The 24,197-nt window shown below is 41.0% G+C and overlaps 1 protein-coding gene across 3 annotated transcripts in view; it reads right to left on the minus strand.

Moving 5' to 3' along the window:
* LOC106080903 (uncharacterized) overlaps positions 1-24,197 on the minus strand; it is a 562,885-nt gene that overhangs the window by 350,666 nt on the left and 188,022 nt on the right. For all 3 annotated transcript variants that reach the window (XM_059369019.1, XM_059369021.1, XM_059369020.1), the window contains one exon: positions 1,691-4,167. In XM_059369019.1, coding sequence (XP_059225002.1) covers positions 1,691-4,167 — 2,477 coding nt within the window. The remainder of the gene's footprint in view (positions 1-1,690; positions 4,168-24,197) is intronic.

Below are 24,197 nucleotides of genomic sequence, written 5' to 3' on the forward strand. Positions count from 1 at the left end.
TCTGTTAGCAGCGCTGTAAAGAGGCATTCTGATTTGTTTACTTATGCCAATTATAGTAGCACGCCATAGGCGCATTCCCTTCGCCTTACTTTTCGAAATTAGGTGTTTAGAAAGACATGCCACTATGTGAGCCAGCAATTAGAAAAGAAGTAAAAACCATTTACCCTAAACGTAAAGTAAATGAAGAATATTTTTGGGTGACAGATTCTACTTTGGATTTGGACAAACGAAAATTGCACTATAAAAGACTCTGATGTTAGCCGTGTGAAAACTGAAGAAACAGTATTTGGAGTGTTTTAGAGAAAGATCCTTCGTAAAATATATGGAGTCTGTATTGATGGAGAATAAAAGCTTCGTATGAACCACGAGCTATATGACGACGCACAGTGGGACAGAATCGAAAAAGAATGCCATTTAGGAACGGAAATACATAATTATTTGCCATATAAAATGGTTCGATGTTTTATCGAGGTAATGTGCGAAATTTTAAGGCCCTAAGTGATACGTGCGCCTCTTGGCAGACCCTAAAGTTGGTTATCTCGGCATTTAGAAAAATTGTTCGGGTTGCCAAATCTTTTTCTACTAGTACAATTTTCTTTTTTTTTTTGCTGAATAGTGCTCAAAAATTCCCATAGAAAGACTACTTGAGGTATACAATATCTTCGCTAGTTTCGGCTTTTAATTTTTATATTTTGAAATCTTGATCGAGATTGGTTTCGTACTTTGCGATTTAAAAAGGCGTTTTGATGCATCGTAAATCTAAGACGATCTAGCCATGTCCGTCCGTCTGTCTGTTGAAATCATGTTGAGCTAAAAGTTTGCATACATTTTTTTTTTTTGTCCATGGACCAGTTAAGTCCGAAGATAGGCTACATCGGACTTTATCTAGCTATAACCCTCATATAGACCGATCTGACGATTTTAGTTCTTAGGCCCATAAAAGCCACATTTATTATCCGATTTTGCTAAAATTTGAGACAGTGAATTGTGTTAGGTCCTTTGACATCGTTTTTCAATTTGGCCCAAATCAGTCTAGATTTGGATATAGCTGCCATATTAACCGATCCTCCGATTAAGGCTCTTAGGCCCATAAAAGCCACATTTATTGTCCGATTTTGCTGAAATTTGGGACAGTAAGTTGTGTTAGGATCTTTGACATCCTTCGTCAATTTGGATCAGATCGGCCTAGATTTGGATATAGCTGCCATATATACCGATCCTCCGAATAAGGGTCTTAGGCCCATAAAAGCTACATTTATTGTCCGATTTTGCTGTTGTGGTAGGATCTTCGACATCCTTCGTCAATTTGGATCAGATCGGCCTAGATTTGGATATAGCTGCCATATATACCGATCCTCCGATTTAGGTTCTTAGGCCCTTTGGGCAGTGAGTTAAGCTAAGCCCCCTGACATACTTCTGCTATATGGCACAGATCGGTAAAGATTTGGATATAGCTGCCATATTGACCGATCTCTCGCTTTTACTGTATACGGTATTCGCAAGTTGTTGGGAATTTTAAAGCGATCTTCATAGTTCAGGAGTAGGAACTAGAAGGCATCTTCGTTTAGCTGTTTCTGTGGTATCACATTGGACGAAAACATCCAAGAGAGTCGTATGGTGGACTATCACTTAAACCTAAGCCCTAAACCTAACCTGTTTCCTATTTTTTTTTCTATATCAATCCACTTACCTTCTCATTATCGGCAATGGCAGTGTAAAGCGTCCATCGCTAACCATTGGCGTGGCGCCCGGTATAGGAACCGTCGATATCACCGATGTTAACATTGTTGTACCTGCTGGTGGCGGTGGTGGTGGGGGTCCCAATAGAGTTACTCCACCCGCTGGTGGCGGTGGACAGGCATGAGCGAATTGCTGCATTGTCGGGCCATTGGGATGACCCGACATACTGGCACTTACACCCATGCTTGGTGGGGGTGGTGGTGGCTGTGAGGGCAATGCACTGTAAGGGGGCGGGTAATGATTGTGCAGAATGTCAGGCAACATGGGTCTCAACATGGCAACATTGTGGGGATTCTGGGCCAAACCCGGATGCAAATGGGGTGGATGCAATATGGGTGGCAATGGGGGAGCCGGCATTGAATGACGATCCAGATGAGCATGACGCGCCGCATGATGTGCATGGGAGGGAGCCACCATCAAGGAAGCGGTGTGCTGCAGATGACGACGTTCTCGCCTCTCCCGGCGTCGTTGATCACGACTATTGCTCAGTGTTGAGTCGCGGGCCAAGGCTGTTGATGGAGCCGCAGATCTGGGCGATGATCTCAGCTGAACCGAGGATAGATCATCCGTTTGGCATTCGGTTGAGGTAAAGGTGCGTGAGGGTGAGGTTGTCTGACCATTGATCTGGATAACATTAACACTGCCGTTGGGGCCATGATCGGGGGGAGAGCTATTTTTATGGTTGCGATTATTATTTGGGGTATTTTTATTATTGGCATTTGCTTTTGTGCTTTTATTATCAACATTATTATGGATATTATTATTATTTTCATTTTCGACATTTAACACTTGAGGCACTGAACTATGATGTGGTTGTGTATGGTGAAATTGATTGCCACCACTACGATTTTTCTTAGAATTTTTCAAAGGGCTATTATCACTGTCACTGCTGCTCTTGGGATTTGTTGCAATCACTTGGGCATTATTTACATGGGAGATATTGAGATTGGTATTGGTTGCTATATCGCTTAGATTTGTAATACTTTTGTTGTTGTTGTTATTATTAATATTATTAGTATTATTCACATAATTACAATTTATCACACTAACACCATTTTTGGTGGTTGTTGTTGTCGTCGTTGTCGTTGTCGCATTCACTATGGCCTGATTTAGAACAATTTGCGAAGCATTATTTTCACCATTATTATTACTATTGTTGTTGTTGTTGTTGTTGTTATTACTATCATTATTATTGGCTGCTGGGCCAGACGAATTCTGCTGATTCACTTGTATGGTTAAACTCGGTGTACGCTGACACGGATTCGTTAAGGCCGTCACACTATTTGTTGTTGTTAGGAACACACTACTAGTGCTGGGATTCAATTTTGTTGTGGCATCACCACCACCTTTGGCCGCCTCCGCCATATCCATGGCACCGCGGCCATTGCTGGAGGCGGCGGGCACATTAAGACGCATATTTGCGTTATTTTCGCTACTTTCAACCGAAACCGACAGTTGTCCCGTCGTAGCCGTAGATGTTTCCCGCACGTTGCTATCACCTTGAGTTTCGCGCAAACGTTTCTCTCTTAAACTTTCACTGGCCCGAAATTCGGCATATAAACGTTCCAATTCTGCCAAACATTTATTGGGTGTTAAATTATACGTAGTCGTTGTTGTTGTTGTCTCCGAGCTATTAACGTTCTTCGTCGATGCTGGTATTGGTCCGAAACTCGTTTTGAACGTCGTATCCGAAGCCGTGTTATAATGCGACGACGAACCGATTAATCCACCATACGTTGTGTTTACCTCGAATGAACGCGTTAAACTGATCGGCACAGTTGTTGTGGTGGTTGTCTCATACGGCGGCAGCTCTCTCAGCAATGCATCCCCACTGCTGCCGGCGCCAACGCCGCCGCTGTGACAATACACCGAGTACATGAACTCTCGTGGCTCTCTGAACATGACATGCGGCGACGGCGCTGCCAGCGTCAATGCTGCATTCATTTGCTGTAGTGAAGTGGTAAAGGCATTCATTTTATCACACTCTTTGCTTTGCTCGTATATTTCGTTAGCCAGATGATGATGATGATAGTGGTGGTGGAGGTGGTGGTGAGGTCGTTGCTGATGGCACAATATAAAATTGTTGTTTTGTTTATTTTCCGCCGTTTCTTGTTCTTCTTCTTGTTGGTCGGTTTGTTGTGATATGCTATTCGTTTTCATGCTTGTGTTTTGATCGCGGCCATGCTCAACCAGCAGCTGATTTGTGCGATGAATCAGTTCGGCTTCTGCCACCGCATCGTTATTACTTTGTTGTAGCTGTTGTGTTTGTTGTTGTTGTAGTTGTACTGTAGGCTCTATGCTCTCCTCAATTGTGGTTATGGAGCAATTGATGACGTTGCTATTATTGTTTATGGTATTCACAATACATGCATTGTCAACATTTAATGGGGCAACATGTTGCGAACGCCGCTGTACCGTGGAACCATGCTGAAAATACATAAGAAATATAAATAAAATTTTAGTAATATAAACATAAAAAGTAAATAAAATTTATATTCAATTTATATAAATGAAATGCAATAAAAGCTAAAATTCAATTAAATTAATTCCTTTATAAAAGCAGCAAAAATATTTGCTGTAACAACATAAAGTCATCTGTAAATGAGACAAGGGTCAAGTTTATGCTAAAACAGCAAACAATTTCTGCTATTGTTATTTAATTTAAAACAAGTAAGCATGGGCTAAAGTCGGGCAAAGCCGACCTTCTGATACACTACACCACGCTGGATATTCAGGCTAAGTCATCGAATCGGTTAATAAATGACCAAAGTATTGCAATTCTAGTCCAAATCGGAAGAACATATATATGATAGCTATATCTAAATCTGAACCGATTTCTATGAAATTCATTAATAATATCAAGACTCATAAAGGACTCACTAGTGCAAAATTTCGTGAGAATCGGTTTACAAATCATGATTTGCAATTTTAGTCCAAATCGGAGGAACATATATATGGGAGCTATAACTAAATCTGAGCCGATTTTTTCCAATTTCAACCGGCTTCGTCTCTAGGCCCAAGAAAATGCTTCTGCCGAATTTGAAAACGATCGGATGAAAATCGCGACCTGTTCATTGAACACAAATTATAATACCCTGTACCACAATAGTGGTGTAGGGTATGACATGTAAAAGCGTACTAAGTTTGGCCGGGCCGAATCTTTGGAACCCACCAACATGGATTCTACTAAAAATTTATACAAAATAAGTTTGGTTGAAGGGCATAATTTTTTTCTACAAACCAAACTCTGTTAAACCAGCAAAAATTAAAACTTCTAGGAACCACAAAGGATGATCGGGAGACCGGTTTATATGGGAGCTTTATCAGGTTATAGACCGATTTGGACCATACTTGGCACAGTTATTGAAAGTCATAACAAAACACTATGTGCAAGATTGGGCACAAATTGCGGGTGGTAAGGGCTCAAGAAGTCAAATCGGAAGATCGGTCTATATGGTAGCTATATCAGGTTATAAGCAGAGTTGAACCGTACTTGACAAAGTTGATGGGTGTTATCAGAGAACACTATGTGCAAAGTTTCAGCCAAATCGAACGAAATTTTTGGCTTCCAGGGGCTCAAGAAATCAAATCTGGAGATCGGTTTATATGGAAGCTATATCAGGTTATAGACCGAGTTGAACCGTACTTGGCACAGTTGTTGGAGGTTTCTGTGGCAAAGTTGTTGGAGGTCATAGCAGAACACTACATGCAAAATTTCAACTAAATCGGACGAAATTTGTGACTTCCAGGGGCTGAAGAAATCAAATCGGGAGATCGGTTTATATGGAAGCTATATCAGGTTATAGACTGATTTGGATCGTACTTGGTTGAAACACATAACAGAACACCACGTACAAAATTTAAGCCATATTGGAAGAAAATTGCGGCTTCGAGAGATCGGTTTATATGGGAGCTATATCCAAATCTCAACCGATATGTCCCATTTGCAATCCTCAACGACCTACATCAAATAAAGTACCTCGTTTCCTGTCTGCTTTGCTTTCCTCACCATCCATTGCAGCTCCGACGTGGATGACTGTGTTGGAGAGTTAAAAGGCCGATAAAGCGATGCCAAGTATGCTTTAACGTCTCCTTATCTCAGCACTACTGCATCCGACTACTGCAATATGGATATTAGGTTAGGTTAAATAAGAGTAGCAGTCCTTTACAGTCTCATTTAGACAATTTTAGGACCATTGTGATACCACAGTAGCGATACCCCAAGGCTTCTGGCGTGAATCGAACCCGCGACCCCTGCACTAGTAATCCAAGGAAAGCTACAAACTCGGCTACCGGATTTTGCTATTGTCTCTGGGGAGGTTTATCTGGATAACTTCATTCATTGGTCCTCTAGAAAATAGTCTTTTTGGGTGTCGGTGATGGTCTCATCTTCGCCTCTCTGTTCGTTAAGCTATATTAAGTCCCCTGTCACACCACTGCTTAATGTTTCAATATTAGGATCTTTGCCAATCGTACTCTTCCGAATGTTGAGAAAGTCGCCCTGGTAGCCGAGTTGGCAGAGTGCTTGGATTACCAGTGCAGGAGTCGTAGGTTCGATTTCCATCAGGAGCTTGATCTGTTGATACTGTGGTATTACAATGCACTAAAACTCTCTAAATGAGTCTGTTTAGAAAAGAGACTGCCACTCTAACCTAAACCTCATCGCCGGCTCCCTGTTTTTTGTGCGTTATTGAGTGTCCTGCCACTGAACTGCCCGATGTCTTAATATGAGGATCTTTGCCTATGTTAGTCTTTTCAGTCTTGAAAAAATAGTCTTGGTCCCTTAGAAAGCCATGCCTTTGGTCTTAGCCAAATTTGTCATGCAGATTTGGTCAAGGCACAACACAAGGAGAATTTCTTCCTCCTTTTCCTTTCTGTGGAAGACCTCCTCTTTCTCCGCTAATAATGTTTTTTTACCCTACACCACTACTGTGGTGCAGAGTATTATAACTTAGTGCATTTGTTTGTAACACCCAAAAGGAATAGAGAGATAGACCCATTGATAAGTATACCGATCGACTCCGAATCACTTTCTGATGCGATTTAGCCATGTTGGTCTGTCTGCCTGTCCGTTCGCCTGCCTGTCCGTCTGTCCATGTTAATTTGTGTACAAACTACAGGTCGCGATTTTCATCCGATCGTCTTCAAATTTGGTATGGGCATGTTTTTCGGCCTAGAGACAAAGCCTATTGAAATTTGAAAAAATCGGTTCAGATTTGGATATAGCTCCCATATAGATGTTCGTCCGATTTGCAGTAATACAGCAATAAAATGATAATTTGTTAACCGATTCTCTCGAAATTCGACGGGAAGGATTTTCTTATGACTCTCGATAATAATGGTGAATTTCATAAAAATCGGTTCAGATTTGGATATAGCTCCCATATATATGTTCATCCGATTTACAGTAATAATGCAATAAACTGGTCATTTGTTAACCGATTCTCTCGAAATTAGGCAGGAATGATTTTCTTATGACTCTCGATGTTAATGGTGAATTTCATAAAAATCGGTTCAGATTTGGATATAGCTCCCATATATACGTTCGTCCGATTTGCAGTAATAATGCAATAAACTGGTCATTTGTTAACCGATTCTCTCAAAATTCGACAGGAACGATTTTCTAATGACTTTCGATGTTAGTGGTAAATTTCATAGAAATCGGTTCAGATTTGGATATAGCTCCCATATATATGTTCGTCCGATTTGCAGTAATACAGCAATAAACTGGTCATTTGTTAACCGATTCTCTCAAAATTCGTCAGGAAGGATTTTCTTATGACCCTCAATGGTAATGGTGAATTTCATAAAAATCGGTTCAGATTTGGATATACCTCCCATATATATGTTCGTCCGATTTGCAGTAATATACTAATAAAATGGTCATCTGTTAACCGATTCTCTCGAAATTTGGCAGGAAGGATTTTCTTATGACTTTCGATATTACTGGTAAATTTCATAGAAATCGGTTTTGATTTGGATATAGCTCCCATATATATGTTCGTCCGATTTGCAGTAATACAGCAATCAAATGATCATTTGTTAACCGATTCTCTCAAAATTCGACAGGAACGATTTTCTTATAACTCTCGATGTTACTGGTAAATTTAATAAAAATCGGTTCAGATTTGGATACAGCTCCCATATATATGTTCGTCCGATTTGCAGTAATACAGCAATGAACTGGTCATTTGTTAACCGATTCTCTCGAAATTCGACAGGAACGATTTTCTAATGGCTTTCGATGTTATTGGTAAATTTCATACAAATCGGTTCAGATTTGGATATAGGTCTCATATATATATATCGCCCGATTTTCACTCCTCGACCCACTGCAACCGCATTTATTAACCAATCTTCCCAAAAATTTTGTACAACGCTTTCCTCGACGACTTCCACAATATCCGAAATCGGTTTAAATTTAGATATAGCTCCCATGTATATGTTCGTCGGATTTTGGGTAATTTGTTGTCATTTGTCAACCGTAGTTATTTCATTTTGAACATCAAAATTGGTTCAGAATTAGATGTAGCTCCCTTTTGTTTTTAATAGGGTAAGTGTAGGGTATTATAAAGTCGGCACTGCCCGACTTTTGCCTTTCCTTACTGGTTTAATAAAAATTTTAACATTTTGTTAACAATTTCTTTCCGCTTAAATCTTCTCCTCATAAAAGAACCTTCCTAGTATGCTCTTCTAACACCATTTTACAATTTCTGAGAACCCTTCATTACCATAATTTGTACTAAACTTTTATGATTAGTAAAATTTAGTTCATTAACAACTTATATTTTCCATCGCCTGCCATCCACTACTGTTTAGCTGTTATGGCGGAAAAGTCCAATTATCCTGGTGCCGACACGGCAGTTAGTGGTGTGTTAACTCCTTAAGTGGCGGTGGAGGATTTAGCCTCAGACAGAGGCAATTCTAGACACAATAATTGTCCTTACCTTAACCACCCGCATTTAACAGTTTTTTTTTAAAAAAACTGGCCCAGCCTTAGTTTGATGCCAGAATTTTGTTAGCCTTGTGTGTGTGTGCTTCAGCACACAAATAAGTCCTTTTACGCTTTTAATACATATTTATGGCTATCAATTTTCTGGACATTTATTTATGCATATGTTGTGGTCTACCTTTCTGGCCCCTCACCATATCCTTTTGACCTTACATGGTTAGTTTTTGTCTACGTGTGTGTGTGTGCGTTTGTGTTGAACTCTTATTATGTCTATAGCAAATTGTTATTAGCCTTTTTGGGGGCTGTTATTAACGTAGTTATCTCTGGGCTATGGCAAAACCAGTGGCCCTTACTTAAGATAAATTGAGCGCATTTATAAAACATGTTGGAGTTTTATGTTGTTTTCTTACGAAAAGTTTATTACAAATTACTGTCTACTTTCCTCCCCCCTTTGACTAAGACTTCCCAACGAAAAGTGGCCATGTTCGTTTCTATTTTAGTCCTTTTTTTGACCATAGGATGTCTTGCTGACTTGCCACACGTCAGTAATTGAAGCAGAAATATTATTTTATTAAGTTAATTTGTCTTAACGTATTATATGTCTAATCTTGGCAACAATTCGTCTAATGTATATTGGCTAATTGTGGGATTCTAAGAAATTGGTAAGAAGAAAATGCTTGAAATGATATTGGGTGTCAGCTGACAGGACATGAGTAGAGCTTTTATTATTAATTGAGTTATGTTGCCATTAACTCCATTTAGAATTTGGAGAATATAAAAAAATATATAAAAATATGAAAGATTTGTCTTTGAGCCATAAAAGTGACAAAAGGACAAACCTTACAGAAAGGATACGCGGAAGTGCGGATATGGCTTTTTATAATTTTTAAAATTTTTATACCACATCCATGTTAGTGGTGTAAAGTACAGATTGTGTTTTTATTGTAAATTAGCCGAACCGGGCCCGCTCCGCTGCGTCTTCTTTAACTCTCTAATATCTTTTTAGGGTGGTTACACTTCGCACTGAATGCGGATATTGAATTCATGCCATTGTAGCCGCGTTCGAATCCTGGCGAGAACATTGGACAAAGCGGTGTTTATCCCCTCTTACTGTTGGCGACATTTGCGAGGTACAATGCCATGCATGGTCATTTCAAAAAAATTCCCCAAAGAGGTTTCGCATTGACGCTGAACGCATTTGAATCCTGGCGAGAACATTGGACAAAGCGGTGTTTATTCCCTCTTACTGTTGGCGACATTTGCGAGGTACAATGCCATGCATGGTCATTTAAAAAAAAATTCCCCAAAGAAGTGTCGCAATGCGGGATGCCGTACGGACACTGCTATAAAAAAAGATCTCTTATCATTCGGATTAAACTTGAATCGGAAAGCAATCATTGAGAGAATTTCCCCCTTCTCGGGATGCGGGATGCCGTACGGACACTGCTATAAAAAAAGGTCCCTTATCATTCGGATTAAACTTGAATCGGAAAGCATTCATTGAGAGAATTTCCCCCTTCTGGGTTTCTGGTGGTAATGTCCTAAGGGTTATGTTCTCATTGGGTGAGGGATGGCACCTCAGACATTTCGACTCAAATATGGATATCAAATTCGTGCTGCACTTTCAAATCCCTTTAATTTGAGCCCCATATTGCCGTGGTCGACAAATATGAACCGTATGGAGGATGTTTTGAGGCTGGGGCGGTCAACGGCAGTTTATTCTTAACAGAAATTAAGATCAGTTTAGGGGGTGCTTTAGGGCGTACACCAAAATACTTGGCTTCAAAATTGAATATCAAATTCGTTTTCTACTCTCAAATCCCTTTAATTTGAGCCCCATATTGCCATGGCCCGCAAATATGAACCGTTTGGAGGATGTTTTGAGGCTGGGGCGGTCACCGGCACTTTGCACTGCAAATAGATATCAAATTCGTTCTTTATACCCAACGGAAATGAAGTTCAGTTAAGGGGGTGCTTTAGGGCGTACCCAAAAATACTTGGCTCCAAAATTGAATATCAAATTCGTTTTCTACTCTCAAATACCTTTCATTCGAGTCCCATATTGTCATAATGGGTCAAATAGCCCATTTGATGTATATTTAGGAGCAAAAGCGCAAATTTTAATGTCATATTCGAAATCTACTCCCTAATATCTTCCATTTGAGTCCAATATAGCCATGGTCGGCCAATATGCCCATTTGGGGGTATTGGGGGTGGGGCGACCTCCCTAAACTTGGACCTAATGTTTTATGGTTTATTTATAATCTACTGCCTAATACTTTTCATTTGAGTCCAATATTGACATGAACTTCGAATATATCTGTTTAGAGGAGTTTTGGGGTTGGGGGGCTCGCTGGGTACTGGGACCCAAATTTCAAAACCATATTCATTTTCTGGCCTCCAATAGCTTTCATTTGATACCCTTACTGTGTCCATCGGACCCCTTTGGGGTAAGGGGGGAGAGACCGTTTTTGGGGTAAGGTGGAGAGTCCGACTCCATTCGATATCTAAAAATTATATAGCCTATGTTTCCATCCAGACAAACGTACACAATCTATGAACATTTTAAGAAAATCGGTTCAGCCATTTCTGATATAGTCATAATGGGTCTAATGACGTTTTTGAGGGGTGGCGTGATCCCCTATACTTCGATCTGATTTTGTATGCCAGTTTCGAAATCTACTCCCGAATACCTTTCATTTGAGTCCCATATTGAAATTAATGTCTAATATGTCTTTTTGAGGGAGTTTAGGTGCCCTATAGACACTTGGACTCAAATTTTAACACCTTAATCGTATTCCACTCTCCAAGACCTTTCATTTGATACCTTTATTGTCCCGATCGATCCATTTTTGATTTTGGGTTGTGTTTTTGGCATAAGGGGGAGGGTCCGTCCCCCTTTCGATAGCGAAAAATTATATAACCTATGTTTTCCTCCAGACCAACCTACACAATAGGCGAAAATTTCGAGAAAATCGGTTCTACCGTTTTTACAGTCTATACGGAACAAACAAACCGAGTCTTTGTGATTGGCTAACCGATATATCTGTGATTGGCTAATGTGCCCATTTTGGTCGTTTTTGTGGAGGTGGGGTGACCCCCAACACTTTGACATGAATTTGTATGCCAGATTCGTTATCTGCTCCCGCATACTTTTCATTCGATACCCACATTGTCCTTATCGGTCCACTTTTGATTGTGGGTGGTGTTTATGGGTTAACGGTGGAGGGTCCGCCCCCTTCTGTTATCAATAAATTGTAAAGCTTAATCCTACTTCCTGGCCATATTCGCAATCTACTCCCGAATACCTCTCATTTGAGTCCCATATTGTCATGATCTTCAAATAAACCTATTTAAAGGGGTTTTGGGGCTGGGGCGTCCCCCCAGGTACCTGGACCCAACTTTTATTGGGAAATTCGTATTCTACTCCTGAATACCTTTCATTTGAATCCCATATTGTCCCTATCGATCCACTTTTATTTTTGGGTAACACTTTTGTGGTAAGGGGGAGGGTCCGCACCCCCCCCCCCCTCCCGATATCCAAAAATTAGATAGCCTATGTTTCCTTCTAGACCACATTACACAACTTGTGAAAATTTCAAGGTAATCGGTTCAGCCGTTTATGAGTCTATACGGAACAAACAAACAGACAAACAAACACAAATTGAATTTTATGTATAAGACTAGCTGGACAGGGTCCGCTCCGCTACGCCTTCTTTTAATCTCTTATGATATCTGAGCCCTATATTGGCATGGTTAGGAAAAAAATCCTGTTTTGAGGTGCAAGTCCGACCTTTCAGATATTTCGCCCCAATGTGGATATCATATTGGTGCTCTGCTCCCAAATTTCTATCATTTCAGCCTTATATTGCGTTGGTAGGTAAATATGTCCGGTATGAGGGTGGGAGGCCACCGTAGCGCAGAGGTTAGCATGTCCGCCTATGACGCTAAACGCCTGGGTTCGAATCCTGGCGAGACCATCAGAAAAAAATTTTCAGTTGTGGTTTTTCCCTACTAATGCTGGCAACATTTGTGAGGTACTAAGCCATGTAAAACTTCTGTCCAAAGAGGTGCCGCACTGTGACACGCCGTTCGGACACGGCAATAAAGAGGAGGCCCCTTATCATTGAGCTTAAATTTGAATCGGACTGCACTCATTGATATGTGAGAAGTTTGCCCCTGTTCCTTAGTGGAATGTTCATGGCAATTGGTTTAGGGCGAGTATATGGGGTGAGACGACCCCCAAACAATTGGCCTCAAAATAGAATATCAAATTCATTTTCTACTATCAAATACCTGTTAATTGAGCCGCTTATTGCCATAATAGGCAAACATAGCCGGTTTAAAAGGAGTTTTGGGGCGGACATTGAAATAATATCAGCATCGTGCTTCAGCACGATTTTGTTTGAGTCTTATCATGTCAAGCATTTGGAAGGTGCGGATCAAGATATTCAGGGCTACGGGTCCCGTTCAGATCCCCACTAATTAATTTTTTTTGTATTGGTTATCTACATTCAAAATCATATTTCAAAGCTACCACTTGGGATATCACTTTTTTAAAGATCCGCGGGTCCTCCTGTGTCCATCCCAATTTGAGGGTAAAAAGTGAACTCTCCTACCAAGGGCCAATCCGGATCGGCCTTCATTTATTATTTTTATTTCCCATTTTTGGGTAAGCGATTGCCCTCTGACACATCCTTTCATTTGAATGGAACATATTTTCGGCCGTCCTACATGACAGTTTGGTGTTGTTTTTATTGAGAGAGGAGGTCGGTCCCCCCGGCGCTAAGACAATTTAATTGAGTCCTTTAATGTCGAGAACTACATGTCCGGCTGAGCGGTAGGACGTGACCACAATACTTGAATCCTTATATCAACATTTGATTCGAAGTCTACTGTCATAGACCTTTCGTTTAATTCCCATATTTTTCCGATCAAACTACACGTCTCATTGAAGAGTATTAGGCGGGTGGGACGTTCCCAGACTCTGTCTCAAATGGGTAAATCACATTCGTAGTCAACTCTCGAAGACCTTTCATTTTATACCCATTTTGTGACGTTGGACATTCATGTCCGTTTTGGGGGTTTATCGGGTTAGATAGGCCACAGATGTGTACTCAACTTCCAAACACCTTTCATTTGATACCGATATTGTTTCAATCGGTAAATATGTCCTGTTGTGGAGTTTTTGGGTTGTGGGGGCGCCTCAGACACCAAGAAATAAATTTTTCTATCAGATTTTTACTATAGTTTTAAATACCTTTCATTTAATATCCATATTGTCCCAATCGATAAATATGTCCAGCTGGAGCGTTTTTGGAGGTGGAGAGGCCTCTCAAGCACCAAGGAATAAATTTTTTTGTCAGATTTGTACTCTACTTTAATATACCTTTCATTTGATATCCATATTGACCAAAGCAGTAGAAGTGTCCTGTTGGGTGGAGTTTTTGGGGGTGATGAAACCCCCCCGACACTAAGCATGACATTTTTAAGCCAAGTTCGTACTCAACTCTTAAATACCTCCCATTTGATACCCATATGAAGGGTGGTGTTTTTGGGGGTGGGGGACCCCCCCAAACACCTTGGGCGAAATTTGAATGTCAAGTTCGTACTCTGCTCTTAAATACCTTTCATTTGATACCCATACTGTCCCAATACCCATACTGTCCCAATACCCATACTGTCCCAACATGTCCTTTCGGATGGGTTTTGGGATGGGGCGTCCCCCCAGGTTATTTGACCAAAAAATTCTATACCAATTTCGTGTTTTTGGGGTACCATAAGGTGGCATACAAAATTTCACTTAAATCACAGCACCCATCTCCGAGATCAGGCATTTTTTAAAATTGGGGTAAGGGGGAAGGTCCGTCCCCCCTTCGGAATTTAAAAAATTAAGTACCCTATTTTCACCAAGGACTCAAACTCTACCATTTGCGAGTTTTTCATGAAAGTCGGTTCAGAAGTTTTTGTTTTCATTACCTGTTTTTTTTATAGACTTCAACGTTTTTCCTACACAATTCTTCTGGTATCACTTTTTTTCCTCTGACCACTTTTTCAGAGTGATTTCAATTGTTGAATAAATGACAATAAAATTTTATGATTTAAATTTGCAATTTCAAAGAAACCGTTTCTAACCCGTCTCCCGCACGTATGTTACTCTATTAAGCTTTTGCTGTAAATGTAAAGAGTCCCATCGGCCCATATGGTTGACAATTGCCCATCACAATGTCTGAGAGTTGTGGGTACAACATACTCGTACAATGCCGCTCTAATGCTGCCTAATATCAGCATTGCCTAAATAGCTTAATCTACATCTGAATACTGAGCCCAACAATGGCTTTGTATTCTCATTAACTTTACAAAACATTAAAATCGCCCATTATGATACTAACAGCAAACAGACAGACAGATAGATAGACAGACACAGTAACAGACAGTTTTGACATTTGACCGATACGCGTAAATTACATTCTATGAAACCCCACACACACACGCACTTGGTTGGGGGAAGGGGGTTAATTAAGTCGCCCTCTCTCTCTGATCAAATGTCACCAAGCGTTGCTCTGAGTCGGACATCTATGCAACCATTAGCACACAACCATTGGTGTGTGTCAGTGCATTTGTGTTAGAATGCAGCTGATAAATTAAAATGTTTCAAATTTATAACAAACACACACTACACAGAAAAAAATATTATGAAAATTTGTTAAATTAAAAATTTAATTGAAAATAAATATGTACTCAATGAAAAAATTAATTGAATCAAAAACTTGTATACCCACCACCATAGGATGGGCGTATACTTAACTAGTCATTCCGTTTGTAACACCTCGAAATATTCGTCTAATTTTGATCACCTCGACTTTTTGAGTCGATCTAGCTATATCCGTCTGTCGAAATCACGATAGCGGTCGAACGCGTAAAGCTAGCCGCTTGAATTTTTGCACAGATACTTAATTTTAGTCTGCCTCTTTCTGTAGTAACGCCGGAAATATTTCCGGACCTGATGGAATATTTCCGGCGTTATTACATCTGACTAATATTTTCACGGCGTGCCTAGGACTTGCACTCCGGACTCCGAAAGCCTGGCAGGAGGCAAGGGTGGTGTTTATACCCAAGCCCGGCAAGGCAAGTAATGCGACACCAAGGGTCTACACACCCATTGGCTTTACGTCCTTTCTACTCAAAACCATGGAACGTATTGTGGACACCATGATAAAGAGTAGGACATCCAGCGAACTGCTCAAATACAAACATAATGCCTATGTCAAGGGAAGGTCGGTGGGGGCTGCCCTGCACGAGGTAGTGCTGCCTGCCTCTTTCTGTAGTAACGCCGGAAATATTCCCGGACCTGATGGAATATTTCCGGCGTTACTACGTCTGGCCAATATTTTCACAGCGTGCTTAGGACTTGCACTCCGGACTCCGAAAGCCCGGCAGGAGGCAAGGGTGATGTTTTTACCCAAGCTCGGCAAGGCAAGTTATGCGATACCAAGGGCCTACAGACTCATAAGCCTTACGTCCTTTCTACTCAAAACCATGGAACGTATTGTGGACACTATGATAAAGGGTAGGATATCCAGCGAACTGCTTAAATACAAACAGCATGCCTATGTCAAGGGAAGGTCGGTGGAGACTGCCCTGCACGAGGTTGTGCATAAAATATTGTAGAAGAATCCTTCGATGCCAAAACGCGAACACTGGCGGTATGCATTGACATCGAAGAGGCTTTTAACAATGTGCGGACCGACACACTGATCCAATCCTTAGAACAGTACGGGGTGGACCCGGTCCTTAGACTCTGGATAAACCATATGCTAAGGAACAGGTGGAAACATTGCAAGTCCCATGACATAAATATAAGGGAGAAAGTGGCAAAGGGCACGCCGCAGGGGGGAATTTTATCCCCACTCCTATGGGTGACCACCATAAATGACCTATTACGGATGCTGACGGATGAGGGATTTGAACCCGTCTGCTACGCATAAGATGTTATAATACTTCTAAGGGATGAGGATCCAAACCAGCTATGCAGAAGGGCCGAAAGGGTCTTGCATATGGCATATGACTGGGCTAGATCCAGGGGTCTCTATGTTAACCCAGACAAGACTGAAATATACCTGTTCACGAGGAAGACGAAGGTGAGCCAATTTGACGCACCACATTCCCTCAACGAAACGATTTCGATGTCTGACAAGGTCATATACTTGGGTGTAATCAGGGGCGTACTGAGAATGCTTACAGGAATTGGGTACTATGTAGACGGTCCGTAGGCTCGAAATGGGGCCTAAATCCGAGGATAGTCCACTGGCACTATAGGGGCGTGATTACACCAAAACTTACTTACGCCTCAGTAGTTTGGTGGAATGCTATGGAGAAAAGGAAAAGACCTATTACGGAACCCGTTTGCTATGTAGACGATGTTATACTACTTCTTAGGAGTAAGTATCCAAACCAGCTATGCAGAAGGGCCGAAAAGGTCTTGCATATGGCATATGACTGGGCTAGAACCAGGGGTCTCTATGTTAACCCAGAGAAGACTGAAATATGCCTGTTCACGAGGAAGATGAAGGTGGGCCAATTAAATGCACCAGGTTTCCTCAATAAAACGATTTCGATATCTTAGGTGTGATCTTGGACAGAAAACTGAATTGGAAGTGTCACATTCAGGGGCGTACTGAGAAGGCTCACAGATGTTGGGCACTATGTAGACAGGACGTAGGCTCACAGATGTTGGACACTATGTAGACAGGACATTGGCTCGAAATGGGGCCTGAATCTGAGGATAGTCCACTGACTCTATAGGGGCGTGATTAGGCCAATACTTACTTACGCCTCAGTAGTTTGGTGGACTGCTATGGAGAAAAAGTGCAACATAAGGTCCATACAACAGTTTCAGAGAACATGTTGTCTTGGCATAGGCGGAGCGATGAGGACCACGCCCACTAGGGCACTGAAGACTATTCTAGATATCCGACCCATTGACATAAAAATTAAGTGTGAGGCAGCCTCTGCGGCTATGAGACTTAAGGCGATGGGAGAATGGATTGAGGATGGGAGCAGCTCATACCATCGCGGTATAATCGAGGCGACGATAGGAAACCTGGAAGGAAGGGAAAAGGTTTTCGATCGTATACCTGAGATGAACCTTGAAGTCGAGTGCGAGGCCTTTTGCCATCGGCACAGTTTTGGATTAACGGAACCCTAGGATTGCCATCTGGCATAGGCGGAGCGATGAGGACCACGCTCACTAGGGCACTGGAGACTATTCTAGATATCCGACCCATTGACATACAGATTAAGTGTGAGGCAGCCACTGCGGCTATGAGACTTAAGGCGATGGGAGAATGGATTGAGGATGGGAGCAGCTCATACCATCGCGATATAAACGAGGCGACGATAGGAAACCTGGAAAGAAGGGAAGAGGTTTCTGATCGGATAATTGAGATGAACCTTGAAGTCGAGTGCGAGGTACTGCTGCCAGAGGCACAGTCTTGGATTGACGGAACCCTAGTATAGCCATCTGGAAAATCATGTTACACGGATCAAAGCTAGAGGACAGAGTGGGCCTGGGGGTATATATTGGTTCTCAATGTAGACCCCCAGGACCACAGGGACTGAGATCTGTTTTCTACTGCCTGACCATAAAACGATCCTGCAGGCGGAGGTCCGGGCGATCACGAAATGCGTGAAGTGGTGTGGTGCTAACGCGAGGAAGCCGAGTGTGAACATCTTTACCGACAGTAAAATTGTCATAAGGGCAATAACAACCAGGACGGTAAGTTTACGAACAGTCTTGCAGTGTAAGAAGGAGATTAACGCTTTCTCTGAGGATGGCAGAATCCACATCGTTTCGGCGCCGGGCCATAACGGAGTAAGGGGAAATGAAAGGGCAGACGATTTGGCGATGAAGGTCAGAGGACTGTCGTCAATAAACTTGGTTAACCCGAAGCCTTACGGGTCGACGCAGTCTGAGTTAAGAGAGTGGGCGACGAATGCGCATGCAACATTGTGGAACAGCGAAACGTTCGGTAGGACTGTGAAAATCCTATGGGGGGATCCAGATCGTGAGAAGACGAGGCTATTACTGAAAGGAAGCAAGAAAGAAGTCAGTGTAGCTTTTTGTGTCATAACGGTACACATAAGACTGCGAGCTCTCTTATGCTAAATCGGTGCGGCAGGTGGGAGGATGTGTAGGGCATGTGTAGAGAATTTCCTATGTCATTGCCCGACTTTCGCGGCTAAAAGACACACCCGGTGCGAATGCGATACCAGACTTGAACCAACTTAGTGAAGTGCAAATGCAAATTTTCCCATAACAATCCATTTAGGAACAGGGGCAAACTTCTTTTTATAGCCGAGTTCGAACGGCGTGCCGCAGTGCGAGACGTCTTTGGTGAGAAGTTTTTATATGGCATTGTACCCCACAAATGTCGCCAGCATTGGCAGGGGATAACCATCGCTTAAAAATGTTTTTTCTGATGTTCTCGCCAGTACTCGAACCGAGGCGTTTTGCATCATAGGCGGACATGCTAACCTCTGCGCAACGATGGCCTTGGAGTGGTATGGAAAATAATTAAGGATTTTGTAAGTAGCACGGAATTCCTAACTTAAAATTTTCTTTTTAGAGGTTAGTTTATAGTTTTTAGAGCGCACAACAAGCCGATTACTGACTTAGGTGTATGCTATAGTGGCATGGGGTAGATTAATACATGTACCCTCTTTTCAACCAGGAGGCCACCGTAGCACAGATGTTAGCATGTCCGCCTATGATGCTGAACGCCTGGGTTCGAATCCTGGCGAGACCATCACAAAAAAATTGTCAGCTGTGATTTTCCCCTCCTAATGCTGGCAACATTTGTAAGGTACTATGCCATGTAAAACTTCTCTCCAAAGAGGTGCCGCACTGTGTGGTTTGCCCCTGTTCCTAGTGGAATGTTCATGGGCAAAATTTGAAAATTTACCCTCTTTTCAATCTAATGTAACCTAATCTAAGAGCCCTAGAAGCCTAATCTAAGAGCCCCAACGATCTACATCAATTTTAAGTATCTGTGCAAAATTTCAAGCCGCTAGCTTCACACGTTTAACCGCTTTCGTGATTTCGACGGACGGACATGGCCAGATCGACTCAGAACATCGATCTAGCCATGACGAATATTTCGAGCTGTTACAAACGGAATGACTAGATTTAGTATACCCCTGAAGAGAAGTAGTTCTTTTGCCTACAGTGGAACCTGTCTCTTAGGGAAGAGATAATGTTCCATTTACAGAAAGCGCAGCATGCCTGGGTGTTTTGCTGGACAGGAAATTGAACTTCAAATCCATTATTTTGGAAAGGGCAAGGAAGGCAACTCTTGCCCTATACACCTGCAAGAGAGCCATTGGCAAAATTTGGGGATTTAGATCGCGTGTCATGCATTGGGTATATACTGCAGTTGCCAGACCTATTATGCTATATGGTGTTGTGGTCTGGTGGACGGCGCTTCAAAAATCCATCTACTGCTCAATATTTAGAAGGGGCCTCTTGCCCTATACACGTGCAAGAGAGCCATTGGCAAAAGTTGGGGGTATAGACCGCGTTGTCAGATCTATAATGCTATATGGTGTTGTGGTCTGGTGGACGGCGCTGCAAAAATCCACCTACTGCACAACACTTAACCGGAACCAAAGGATGGCTTGTTTGTGCATCCATCTAATGCACTGAATTTAATGCTACATCTTATGCCTCTGGACATTGTGGCTACCCAATTTGCAGCGACCACAGAGGTGAGGTTAAGGGAGCTTTCTCATTGGTCATGTGAGGGCTACAGACACTGTGTTAACTTCCGATCCGATGTTCCAGGTAGTTTGGATTATAACCTACCTGAGCCGCTTTTCGATACAAATTACTGTACCACTATTCCTGATAGAACCGATTGGAACTACGATATCCCTGGTAACAGAAGTTACATAGACCTCTATTCGGGTGGTTGTAAACTAAACAACCAGATGGGCTTTGGGGTGTATTCTGAAGATCTATAACTGGTCATATCGAAACGGTTACCCAACCACTGCAGTGTGTATCAGGCAGAGATCCTTGCAATTAAGCAAGTGGTGGAATGGCTAAGATATAATGTCATTACGACGATTGGCATAAATATCTTCTCAGACAGCCAGGCAGCCATTAAATCCCTGGAGAACGTATTTCTGAACACAAAAACCACCCCCGACTGTCGCAGATCTCTTAACGAGATGGCTGAACAGTTCAAAATTCACCTGTTCTGGGTGCCGGGCCACAGAGATATCCCAGGGAATTGTAAAGCGGATGAGCTTGCGAGACTAGGAACTACTCAACACATTCCAGCGACACTGTAATCCGTGGGTATGCCTCTAGCGACAATCTAAGGTTTCAGGACCAGGCCCGAAGGACAACGAATGATAGATGGTCACAAGGAGGAGGTTACGAGCATTCCAAAACAATGTGGCCTTATCTAGACTTGAAGAGGTATACCGCTTTGCTGTCAATTGGCTAGAACAGACGTCTCAGTTATTTTGTCCGTCATGGCAGGTCATTGTCAAATCCGAAAACAAGCTGACAGACTGAAGGTTCCCAGCAACGATTTTGGAAGAAGCTGTAGGGACATCGAAGAAGAAGAGACTATAGAACAACTTCTGTGTATGTGTCCCGCACTAGCAGTCAGAAGGAGTTCAACTTTAGGTTCTTATTTCTTTGAGAACCTGTCTGATTTAGCGGATGTGAACATTCGCAAGTTATTGGGCATTTTTAAACAATCTGGATGGTTTAACGGTAGGAAGGCATCTTCCTTCTTCTGTTCCTGTGCCATCACAATGTACGAAAACGTCTAAGTGAGTCTGATGGCAGACTGCCACTTAAACCTAACCTCACCTAAGTATACCCCCATCCTAAGGTGATGGGTATAAAAATTAGTTGGATCAATTACTTTCGTGATAGTAACCAATTTTTATGTTTTTTTTTCTGTGTAATGAACGCAAGCCCCCCACACCGCATTCGTATTCATTTACATAAACAAATAATAATTATCCTAAAACAATACATTTGTTATAACGGGAATTATCATACAACAGCAACACTCAAACACACATTTGTTACTCGTGTGAGTAGTCTAAACTAAATAACCATAAAGTGAGATGAATGCCCATATTTTAATTTGAGTGTCTATCTTGTTATCTACTCGTGTCAAGAGCAAACGCTACCGCAATACACAAATTTGGGCAAGGGGTTGCCATTGATATTTTAGTGAAGTAAATGTCGGATAGGCATATGTAGAGGATGGTTGATAAGTACCAACAAAACGCATTGTTCGGTTTCAGAATGATAAAACCTGGCCAATGATGGTTCGTTGCTTAAGTTACAGTTAAACAAGGTTAGGTTTAGTCGCAATCTGAAAATGGATTTTGTAGTCGATTGGGTTACCACTAAAACAAAATAAGGAAGTAGGCTTCTAGATCTTGCTATAGTTTCTGCCCATCGAGCTGAGATATCGGGCAAGGAACTTGACAAATGCAATACTTGGTATACAGCTTCATTTCTTTGCATAGCGTTTCTGACTTTCTTTTAAGAAATTCCCCTTATTTCCCATTTTTCATAAATGTTAAATGGTAACCCTTGTTACAGAAAGGCGCCAGAAAGCCAGTTTGTATGTAAATGCTAAAGATTATTAATTAGTTTATAACTAAAGCATTCAATACACACACACACACACACACTCGAAGAAGAATTATTCTCTTGCTATCTCTGTGACATGGAATCTATGCGTACCCATCGCCGCTGGGATATCTCTTCGATTTAGTTGAACAGAGTACTCAAAACATATGGCTTTGTTGTTGTCCAAGTTGTTGGTGTTGCTGCTGCTGTCATTCGAGTGATATCAAACATTGTAACTGATTTGACAGCAGACTTCAAGTGCAATCAGCATGATGACCCCAATCCACAAAGGCTGATTACATGGAGCTTGGATTCATTCATTGGTTGTGTGTGTGTGTGTATGGGTCATAGTTGCTGAGAGTTGTTCCGAGTGTTTGTTTGTGCGTGCTTAGTCTGTGCTACTTGTGGTTATGGATGCGGATGTCATGATGAATAGTATCAGCTTAAATCTGGGCTTCTGAGTGCCGTAAATGATTTCATGACGCAGTTTTGGGTGACTGGTTGGCGCTGCCGGTTTTCTTCATGCTACTGCTTGGTGAAGTATCTATCTGTTCACCATTAAAAGTGTTCAGTGCACCATATTAGATCATTTTAATTTAGGGCTTTACAGCTCCGATAACCAGTGAGCAATGATATGAAATTTTCAAAATTAAGACAAATAATATGTGAGATAGGTCAACTTTGGGATTGCTTTAAATAAAATAAAATAAAATAAAATAAAATAAAATAAAATGAAATAAAATAAAATAAAATAAAATAAAATAAAATAAAATAAAATAAAATAAAATAAAATAAAATAAAATAAAATAAAATAAAATAAAATAAAATGAAATAAAATAAAATAAAATAAAATAAAATAAAATAAAATAAAATAAAATAAAATAAAATAAAATAAAATAAAATAAAATAAAATAAAATTAAGTAAAAAATAAAATAAAATAAAATAAAATAAAATAAATAAAATAAAATAAAATAAAATAAAATTAAGTAAAAAATAAAATAACATAAAATAAAATAAAATAAAATAAAATAAAATTAAATAAAAAATAAAATTAAGTAAAAAATAAAATAACATAAAATAAAATAAAATAAAATAAAATTAAATAAAAAAATAAAATAAAATAAAATTGAAAAAACAAGTAAGAGCGTGCTAAGTTCGTCCGGGCCGAATCTGATATACCTAAAAATTGCGCCTTGTATGGGCTCAAGAAGCTAAATCGGGAGATAGGTTTATATGGGACCTGTATCAAGCTATTGACCGATTCAGACCATATTAGACACGTATGTTGAAGGTTATGAGAGAAGGCGTTGTACAAAATTGCTGCCAAATCGGATGAGAATTGCGCCCTCTAGAGGCTCAAGTCAAGTCAAGATCCAAGATCGGTTTATATGACAGCTATACCAGATTATGAACCGATTTGAATGAATATACCCCTATCCCCCTTAAAACAAGTAAAAGCGTGCTAAGTTCGGCCGGGCCGATTCTTATATACCTTCCACCACGGATCGCATTTACCATGATCTTTGAATGACTTTTCCAATATATATCAGCAACATCAACCTTTACCGTTGCCCCCTTAGGACTTGAATAGAAAGTCGTTATGAAAAAGTTTGAAATGAAACTCCCAAATATAGAGATGGATGATAAGGCTAGGTAAAATTGAAAAGAGGGTGCGGATATTAATCCGCCCCATGCCACTATGGATACACACCTAAGCCAGTAATCGGCTTGTTGTGCGCTCTAAAAAGTTAACCTTGAGAAAGAATGTAGAATAGAAGTTAGGATTTCCGTGCTACTTGCAAAATCCTTAATTGTTTTCCATACCACGCCCCTAAGTT

The sequence above is a fragment of the Stomoxys calcitrans genome, chromosome 5 (assembly GCF_963082655.1).
Source record: "Stomoxys calcitrans chromosome 5, idStoCalc2.1, whole genome shotgun sequence".
Lineage (NCBI taxonomy): Eukaryota > Metazoa > Arthropoda > Insecta > Diptera > Muscidae > Stomoxys > Stomoxys calcitrans.